Here is a 9,642-nt window from a genome sequence, read left to right on the forward strand (position 1 = left end):
TTTGATCCTGATCTCGCATCTCCTATCCACATGCATCTCTTTCTACTGTTCATTGTTAAGACCTGCTATATGTTTTACCGTGCACATTTGTTGCAGCAGAAAGAAATACGATCCACTCTAGTGATAGAGCCATGAGTAATTTTGTTCCATATATGGTCAATTGGTCATGCAATATATGTGCTTTCTACATGTTATAAATCTCTAGATGCTTTCTTTATGTCTGTCTCCCAAGACACATGAGCTATTTAGATTGAAATGATACGCATGAGGTCTGCACTCTTCAGCAGTGATAGTTTGGTATGCATCTAAAAGGAACAGTGAGACTAGCCGTATGGAATCAAATTCTAATCTTGGCCAGATGACTTGGGTCCTTCCGTCTTTAAATATCTATATTTACAAGCATTTTTCCTATGAAACACCAGTTAATACATTTGGCATCCTTCTTTTCTTCCATTTTCGCTTGAATATGGATAATTTTTTGAAGTTTATATTTTACATGTTTCGCAGCAACGTGCGGAGTATTATCTAGTTTAATATGTGGGTGGACCAGTGATTGGGTGTTGTTCTTATTTGAACAAGCCTCCCACTTATGATTACCCCCTCTCGCGAGCATCCGCAACTATGAAAGAAGAATTAAGATAAATCTAGCCATAGCATGAAACATATGGATCCAAATTAGCCCCTTACGGAATATCGCATAAATTAGGGTTTAAGCTTCTGTCACTCTAGCAACCCATCATCTAATCACTACTCCACAATGCCTTCCCTTAGGCCCAAGTATGGTGAAGTGTCATGTAGTCGACGTTCACACGGCAACACTAAGGGAAGCAACAACATACATATCATCAAAATATCGAACGAATACCAAATTCACATGATTACTTATGACAAGACTTTTCACATGTCCTCAAGAATAAAAGTAACTACTCACTAATCATATTCATGTTCAAGATCAGAGGGGTATTGAGTAGCATCAAGGATCTAAACATATATTCTTTCACCAAATAAACCAACTAGCATCAACTACAAGATGTAATCAACACTACTAGTAACCCACATGTACTAATCTGAGGTTTTGAGGCAAAGATTGAATACAAGAGATGAACTAAGGTTTGAGATGAGATGGTGCTGATGAAGATGTTGAAGGAGATTGGTCCTCCCATGATGAGAGGCTTGTTGGTGATGTCGATGCCCTCCCGGAGGGTAGTATCCCCGGCGGAATCGCTCCGCCGGAGAGAAAAATTCTCCTACCCAGGTTCCGCCTCGAGACGACGGAGTTTCGTCCCGAAAGTCCTCTCCTGATTTTTTTTTTCTAGGGCAAATGGCATCATATAGGAGAAGATGGGCCTCGGAGGCCGGCCAGGGGCCCCACAAGCCACATGGGCGCGCCCATGTGCCTTGTGGGCACTTGGTGGGTCCCCTATGGTATATCTTTTCTCCGGTATTTTTTATATATTCCAAAATAATTCTCCGTGAAATTTCAGCTCATTTGGAGTTGTGCAGAATAGGTATCTCGGATGTAGCTTTTACAGGTCCAGAATTTCAGCTGCCGGCAATCTTCCCCTTCATGTAAATTTTGCAAATTAAGATAGAAAAGGCATTAGAATTGCACCACAAAGTATTATATTGATAAAAACATTATAAAATAACAGTAGAAAAATATGATGCAAAATGGACGTACCACTCAACGGCAACTGCGAGGAGAGAGAGCAGAGCAGAGAGAGTGAGTGGAGTGGAGTGGGCGACTGGAGTGGATCAAGCGACAACACTGTTTTGTACAAGCGCGAGACCTAATGGCCGTCTACCCCCTCTCCGCCTGGCTAGTCTGGCGTGGCAACTAACTGGTGGGCCACCCATGTCAGAAATGGTGTTAACTGACACAAAACGGTCATTTGTTTTTATTGAGAAAATTTACAAGAAAAATGATGGATTTTTGGGGCACTCAAGAAATGTCAAAACGTCAAATGTGGTGTTTTGTTTTTGCAATTGACTCTAGTAAGTCAGTATGTGTGTTACTGTTACTGTGAGTGTTCAATTCCAGCCGAAAGTCCTAGTGTGCAGTGTCAACCGTCATCATAAACAAAATCTAGGCATCATCCCTTTGTTTCCTTTTTGCTGTAAAAATTGACGGAGATCTCTTTGTTCCTTTCACCCATTTTGTAGTAGTTCGGCGGCGGCGGGACATGCCTGTCTGTACTGGATCCGATATGCGCAAATTGGCGGCGTACTAGCTGGTGCGAGTTGGGGAGATGTGGCCGCCGGTGAAAACCGAGCTCCGACTTCGGTCATGGCGGGAAATGACGGTGTCTATGCCTCATTACCTTGTTGAAGGCATCTTTGTAGCCATTCTCTCCTTGCTTGGACTATTTCAAGGGGAAACCCTTGATTTGGATGTCTCATATCGGACGATGACGGCGCTATTGTTGTCATCTTCCCTCAGGAGGGCATCGTTTTGGACCAGATGCTTGATGGAGTCATTAGGAGGTGGATGCGTCTGGATGGATGACCGCAAGCCGGTGGATCTGTTTGGCGCCATGGTGGTGTCGACGGCTGGCCAACCTAGCAAGGATAACGTGGAACTCTTTCCTGTAGATGGGTTAGCGGTTTGACGGTGACGACGGCTTTTGAAGTATGTGCATGTGGTGTATGCTTTTGGTCTACTGCACTGGGTGTTTTCTCTTGGTACGTTATGCGGGTGGATCAGTGGTGACCCTGACTCTAGGTGGCGGGGCTTGAAGGCAATTTCCATTGTCAACTTTGTAGGTGTGAGTGGTGGTTTTGGGTTGTTGGATGTATGTTTTTGTTAGACCTTTATTGAACAATTTAATAAAGATGGCTTTGCGCATCTATGTATGCACATGCCGAGGGTTTCAACCTCCTTTTCAAAGAAAAAACACAATATTTTGGAACGATAAATGCACTATAAGGGCATCTCCAACGTCCTTAACCGTCCAGACCACGCGGTCCGAACGTGTTTTGCCATCCAGCACGGCTCGTGCTATAGGGGAAGACGGGAGGCATGACGACATTGTAGGGAGGGAGGGAGGTGCTACTACCTGGGGGACGGTGGGGCATTGCAATCGGCGATGGGCCAGAGTTGCAATCGTCATTGTGAGGAGTTGCAACCGTTGGTTGCCGTTGCTGGATGCGGCGGCCATTGGCGGTGCTGCGACCGACATCACCGCATGCTGGAAACGCTGTGGGAAGATGTTGGAATCAGTGAATCATGGAGCTGCCGATGGACACTGGTGGTGTGTTTTTTTCTTCTGCAATCGCCTTTTGTTTTGTTGGGACCGATGCGGTTTTTTGCAGGAACCGCATTTTTTGTGCTGGACTGGGTGGTGATTTCTTTCACTGTGCTTGATGTTGACGGATTTTTATCGCAATCGACGCCGGTTTTCTTTGGAACCGATGATTTTTTGTTGTTGGAACCAATAAATTTTTCCTAGAATCAACATTTTTTTTGTGCAATAGAGACCAAGCGGCTCCGGTGAATTTTTGCTACAAGAGACTTGTTGTAAATTCCTTAACTTAAGAAAGAAAAAAGAATAAAAACACATATACATAACATAAAAAATGAATAAATAAGATGAGATTCGACCTTCCCCTACACATTTAATTTCTTCCCCTATACAAAAACTAGCAAGACCCACTCCATTGGTAATTCCATCAATAAAACCCTTATAAAAAAACTCCGTTAATTCGGTTAACCCTCTTATACCGAGGCCGAGGGTAAATACCCTAGTATAGAAAATATCTATATAACCCCGATTATATGACCAACCGTATATTTTTTACTTGATCTGAAAAAAGTCTTTTTTAGAATTTCCTTTATAAAAAAGTTTATTAAATCCGTGGTTTTTATTGTGATTGGCGCCGCTTTTTGCTGTGACTGACCGGAAATTGTTACCAGCGGCGACGACGAGTATCGACGGCAAGGTGGCGAACATCGGCAGGCGGCTGGCGAGCTGGAGGCACACGTGCTATTGGAGAAAGGATAACGAGTGACCGACCCAAATTAGGGCCGGCCACACCCGACCGAGCGATTTCCCTCGAAATGAAAATGGGCCGACCGAAGACACGGCCCTATACAAATTATGGACCGAGCGATTTCCCTCGAAATGAAAATGGGCTGACCGAAGACACGGCCCTTTTGCCTACGCCAGGGTCCGAACCCAAGCGCCAAGACAAAACTGGACCCCCAAGTCCGCCCCAGCCCGAACGCTCCCCAAGACCCCTCCCCAATTCCAAAAGCATTCTACTTCGTCTCCGCCTCCCAAACCCCTGCTGCGACGCGCACCCACTCCGGCGGCATGCTTGCCGTGTCGACCATGCGCCACGCCGCGTCGCCGTGCCGTCGCCGTCGCCGTCGCCGTCGCGGACGCCGCGCCTCTTCGCCTCTTGGTCTCCGACCCACCGCCTCCTCCCGTCACCGTCCCTGACCCCGCGCCACCTCGGGTCGCCCTCGCGGACCCCGCGTCCCCTTCGCCGATTCCGCGCTTCGGACCTTCGCCGTCGCCGCTTCTGCCTCACCTGCTGCGCCTCCCCGCCCCCGTACTCGCGGTATGCTTTTTTCCCGCACCTCCTCTCATCCCTTTGCATCCCGTACCATTCGTGAGATATGATGGCCCGTGGATCGCTAGGGATCACGGACCGGCGCCATCGCCTCCCACCGCCGCCTCCACGCACGTTGCGTTCCGCCACTGCAGGGCGCGGGGACCGACGACCTGCTCGAGGGAGAGCCCGTACAGCCGCCGATCTCTACCGCCAGGCCTGCGTGGTGGCGCTTGGTGTGCGCCCTCTCGACAGAGACCACCAAGCACCGTAGTTTACATGTGATTGTTTTGCTTGTGTTGTCTGCATTGAAGAACAGCAACTTTCAGTCCTTTGTTGAGGAGAAGGCAACCCGATTTAAGGTTCCTTCCAGGCTCACGGCGCGACAGCTGCTCGGAGCTGCTGCTATCACATTCCTCTTTGATGTTGCTGTGATGGGGAAGGACCTCAACGAGGTTTGTGCCTATCTTATGACGTATGCACAGGAGGTTAAGGAGGAGGACTTGGCAAAGGCTCAGGTGACACATTTGCTTGAACTATTGACCTTTGTTTATGGGTTTAGTGATGCAATATATTTCGGACAGTGACAGTGACAGTTCTTAGTGAATTTCACAAATATTATACTCTGTGTTCCTGCAATCGTACATGTCTCTCTAAACGAAATTGAAGCTTTGAGTCGGCAGTCCATTTATACTTCAGATGGTCCTTAGGAAAAATAAAGGGCAACAAGGGGATAGCTTAAGTAACTTGGAATAATCTATAGTTCAAGGCATTTGCTTACATTTAACCACTGATTTGCATTTATTAGTCCTTTCAATGCAGTTAAATTCGATATGTATGCAACGCCAAGGATTCGCTAAGCTGAAACTATTTTCTGAATTTCGAGTATGCCGGTACAAAAAATTGTCTGATTTACATGTACAGCATGAAACCTCGAATGCCATTTGTCCCAAGCAAACAGTATTCACCCTATCCTATGAATTTGTATTTTATATGCCATTTTGTGGAGTCTTAGAGTGCTGTTTTTGGATCGGCTATATAGGTTTATTGTTTCTGGAAACTTAAAAAATATAGATGACTATATGTTCATGGATCGATAAGTGGTTATTGTATGATGCTTGCAATTTTCAACTCGGTAGAGTGACATATGTGTCGTATGATGAGGATGTCTAAACATGTCTGCCTTATAAACTGTCTGGCAGGACATCTGTTGAGGCTTAAGGGGTTTAATTAGAACTACTTGGAATTCCCTAGGGACTACATAATAAAAAGGATGAATGACAGAGATTTAGCTCCCTTTAGGAGCCCCTTCTATGTTTATTTCGTATGTTCAAATGTTGACCTTTGAAAGCATTCTTTCTATTTGAGTCATTCTCTTAATTCCCCTGACAAACTAATTGGACGCCAATGTTTGTTGCAACAAATGTAGATGATCCTGGTACAACATCCAAACTGTATCAAAGAAGTGTTAGATGATACTTAATTTCCTCTCACTGTGATAAACTTACCACAAAAGCTTTTTTCCTGTGTCTTCCATGGCGACTCAAAGCTCACCCTCTGTTTGTGCTTGATGATTTGCTTATTTTCTCCATGGATTGTGTTGTTATTCTATTGTTTGGTTATAGTTTGTGTTTCACGTAATCTCATTTTCCCCTTTCAATCATTAGTGTCTTTTGTTTTTTACCCCTTCATTTTTGTGATATCCATATGCTGCTGATTTTCGCTTTTGCATCTAAGCATTTAGTATGAATCTTAGGGAAGTTGTTAGTGTATCCATAAGTATACATCTGCTAATTGTTGCCATTGTATCCTTAGTCTACATTTGCTTTCTTTAAATCTGCATCTGCTGATTGCAGTTCAAGTTCATAGGTTCATGCATATCACCACGTTGTTTATTTTGTTCCCCCTTTGGTAACTTCGGTTTCTGTTGTATAATTATTAAAATCTTGTTCATATAGTCGTCCAATGCAGTGTAATTTTGTTCATGTTTGTTTAACAGGTCAGAACGAAACATAGTATAAAAGCAGTGGAATTGTATGTTGAGTAACACCAGGCCCTTTTTAAATTTTTACACCCTCCTTTTTGGTTTATTTGGCCTATTTCATCCTTTTGTTATGATGTAACTTATCTCTATTGCATAGCCCATGGGGCATATATATGTTAGACATGACTTAGTTTTTTTGTTTGTTTTGTTAGCCCTATTTTCATTGCTCTTCATCATTGTTTTAGATTATGAGGTGCATGAAAAGGTACCTGACCAATGCATATAGCTGTTCCTGCTCATTTATTGGCCACACATGCATGACTCCAGTTAATGTAGATTAAAGCACCGGCAAACAATATTTTTCTGAGGAAAACGAGTGTACTAATTGGACAGTTTTGCAACCTACGAAATTTGTTCCACCACTCACCATCTAACTTATCTTTGTTTTGTATGTCTGTGCAATAATTTTTCTTCTAAATGCTATTTTTATCGCTGATGCTATATGTTCTGATCTCATTTTGAACTCTCCTTTGTTATTTTTGTCTCAAACAACCACCCAGATTCTGGATAGTCAAGTGGGCATTACCAATGTTGAGGAGTGACTATACTACTGATTGGAATAGGTTTGTGACTGATATTCATTAATTACCTATTCTTTCTGAGCTTTGTTTTGAACGGATTTGCGAGTGTTAATGATTTACATATTGTAGTAGTTGTCTTTTTAGTGCAAACTCTGTAGTTATTGATCATAAATCTGAAATATCCGGATGGCTTCTGTTATTATTTTAGTTTCATGTATGATGCATGATTCACATATTCAATTTCCATCGGATGACAAATATATTTATGAATGACATCAACATTATTTTACTACCCTTCCTTGTAACTAGACAAGTTTAGGGACATCGATCTTATATGAATGACACGAACATTGTGTTAATTGACACAATAAAGTCAGTTGTAAATTTATTGCCCCTTGTTGTACATAGTTGAATCGGAGAACTGCAATTTGTTTCTGAAAGCATAATGGGATAATTGCTTACTGTCATAGCCTGAGAGTTTTTATCAATTTCATTCGCAGTTTCTCAATATCCTTCTTTCCTTGTCTTACTGATGTGCCTTTTGCAGGCAATTTCAAGGTTTGGAGGCTCTGAACCATGGATATATGACCCAGTTTTAGCAATTACAGTATGAATGGTCTTGTGATCACGGTTGTATGCATACGTAGAGTACATGAGATTAGATGTCCTTTCACAGTGATCGCTTTGAAAAACGTTAAGAGTCTAGGCAGTTTTGTAGTAATTGGCTATCACAGAAGGCAAATAGGGGGGAATGGATAAGGACAAGCTTAAACTGTAGAAGCATCTTTCTCTAATCAAGTGGCTTGAGATGCCCTGATGCTTTCTGTCTTTCTTTCACTTGTTTTGGTAGAGTCCTTTGCTCTTACCTGGCCTTTTGGTTAATCTGGGGCAGATGCTGCTACGTTGGTCCCAACATGCAGTTGTGCTGTTTTTGTTTTTCTCTAGGGATAGTTCTCTTTACTTCCTGTTTTTCCTTATTAGTCATAATGTTCTGTTTTCTTGAACTTCGCGGTGTGCTTTGGTTTACAATTCTTTGAAGGAGTTCGATGGTACACGAACAAAGAACTGAAAGAAGTACTGTTATGATATGATAGAATGACTTATTTTTAATTCAGCCACAACCAAATTACCTGACCATTTAGTATGCTTCGCGGTGTGTCTTTGGAATAATGGTTTGTTGGGTTCATGGTCTTGGGTTATTTGTCCTTTTTATTTTTTGTGGTCAAACAAGAAATTTGTATTAGGTGTGCTTTTAGTGATCGACTAGGTTCTACTAGCTTTCAACATTTATCCTTGGAATGGACAAATGCAATCAACTCATGTTAGCCAACTCGCGACCGATATCGCAGTGACTGCCTTGCCCCCGTTGAGAGTCAGCCGAGAGAAGAGACCGGCCTGATCCCGGATCTCCTCCGCCGGCGCGGCTGGCTAGAGCAGAGCTGGGAAAGGAGCACGGGAGAGCTTTGTGTATACGTAGTAGTTTTAGGTTCAGGTCTTCCTGTATGGTTGTTGGCGCGATGCCGGTCTGGAGCTCGCCGCCTGCGCAACCAAGCTGCGCGTGGTTACCTACAGCGGAGGCTCTATTCACCTTGCTGCTCCATGGCGGAGAAACAAGTGTTGGCCATGCTGCTGGAGTCTCCCTAAACAAGTGTTGAGTCCCTTTTCTTGCAGGACGTCTTGCTCTTCTTCTCCTGTTCCGGTGGTCACCATGGAGGTGGAGGAGTTGAGAAGAAGAGGGCTGTTGGATGTGAGCGATTGGGTAGCGGTTCATTCGCATCGGCCTTTACGACAGAGCTACGGCGCCGGCCATGGCCTTGCCGTCCTGTGGAGGACAAGCAAGTGGTTCTTGGCTGCTGGTGTCTGAAGCCTCGCCGGTGACCATTATGGCCGAAGGGCGGCCCCGAAGAATTCTGGCACCTGAAATCTGGCGTCTGCTCAAGTTCTTCCTCCTGGCTTCGGTGCCTTATGGGAGGAAGTGTAGTTTTTGCTTGGAGTCCATCCATCCTACCGGCTTCTCCTGGAGTTGGCTATGGTGTGGTTGCGTCCCCGGCGGCGGCCGGAAGCGTATTCAATAGAAGACTACGATTTGGACCTGATTGCTTTTCTTATCCTCAGTCTAAGGTCTTTTGTGTAAAATTACTGGACTTGGTTGTTATTTTTCTTTCTTTGGAGACCTCTATGGAGCTTCGTACTGTCACAGATAATTAATGAGAAGCTCTCTGGGTCCTTCCGGACCCATCTCTATTAACAAAAATAGCTTTATGCCTGTATTGGCACCTCAACATTACTAGTTTCCTTTGCATTTTTTCTTCCCTTTTTGTGCGGAATTTCTTTTGCATCTCATATATTGCCAAAAAAAAAAGTTCAATACAATCAGGATTTGATTCACCGCCATCATTGAAATCGCATCGGAAAAGAAACTTCAGCATACCATTGACGGAACAGCCAAATTATTTTTTCAGCGGTTAGACAGGCACAAAACACCAACCATCAAACCGTCCGGATTTGATTCGGCTTAACTGA

At 43.9% G+C, this 9,642-nt stretch overlaps 1 protein-coding gene across 1 annotated transcript; it reads left to right on the forward strand.

Annotated features, from left to right (window-relative positions):
• The first annotated feature begins 2,408 nt into the window (after window positions 1-2,408).
• Window positions 2,409-9,403, forward strand: LOC120974257 (uncharacterized). The gene is made up of 5 exons (XM_045233671.1): window positions 2,409-2,596; window positions 4,167-4,563; window positions 4,644-5,072; window positions 7,099-7,161; window positions 7,667-9,403. The coding sequence occupies exons 1-4, from the start codon at window positions 2,409-2,411 to the stop codon at window positions 7,138-7,140; spliced, it is 1,056 nt and encodes a 351-aa protein (XP_045089606.1). The 3' UTR covers window positions 7,141-7,161; window positions 7,667-9,403.
• Window positions 9,404-9,642: the final 239 nt, after the last annotated feature.

The sequence above is a fragment of the Aegilops tauschii genome, chromosome 2 (genome assembly GCF_002575655.3).
Source record: "Aegilops tauschii subsp. strangulata cultivar AL8/78 chromosome 2, Aet v6.0, whole genome shotgun sequence".
Lineage (NCBI taxonomy): Eukaryota > Viridiplantae > Streptophyta > Magnoliopsida > Poales > Poaceae > Aegilops > Aegilops tauschii.

Excerpts from the sequence above, each read along its gene's own strand:
- LOC120974257 (XM_045233671.1), top strand. The coding sequence starts at position 2,409 with ATGACGGCGCTATTGTTGTCATCTTCCCTCAGGAGGGCATCGTTTTGG. Across the intron at positions 4,564-4,643 it reads TCCCCGCCCCCGTACTCGCG|GGATCACGGACCGGCGCCAT; the intron begins GTATGCTTTTTT and ends GTGGATCGCTAG. Across the intron at positions 5,073-7,098 it reads AGGACTTGGCAAAGGCTCAG|ATTCTGGATAGTCAAGTGGG; the intron begins GTGACACATTTG and ends ACAACCACCCAG.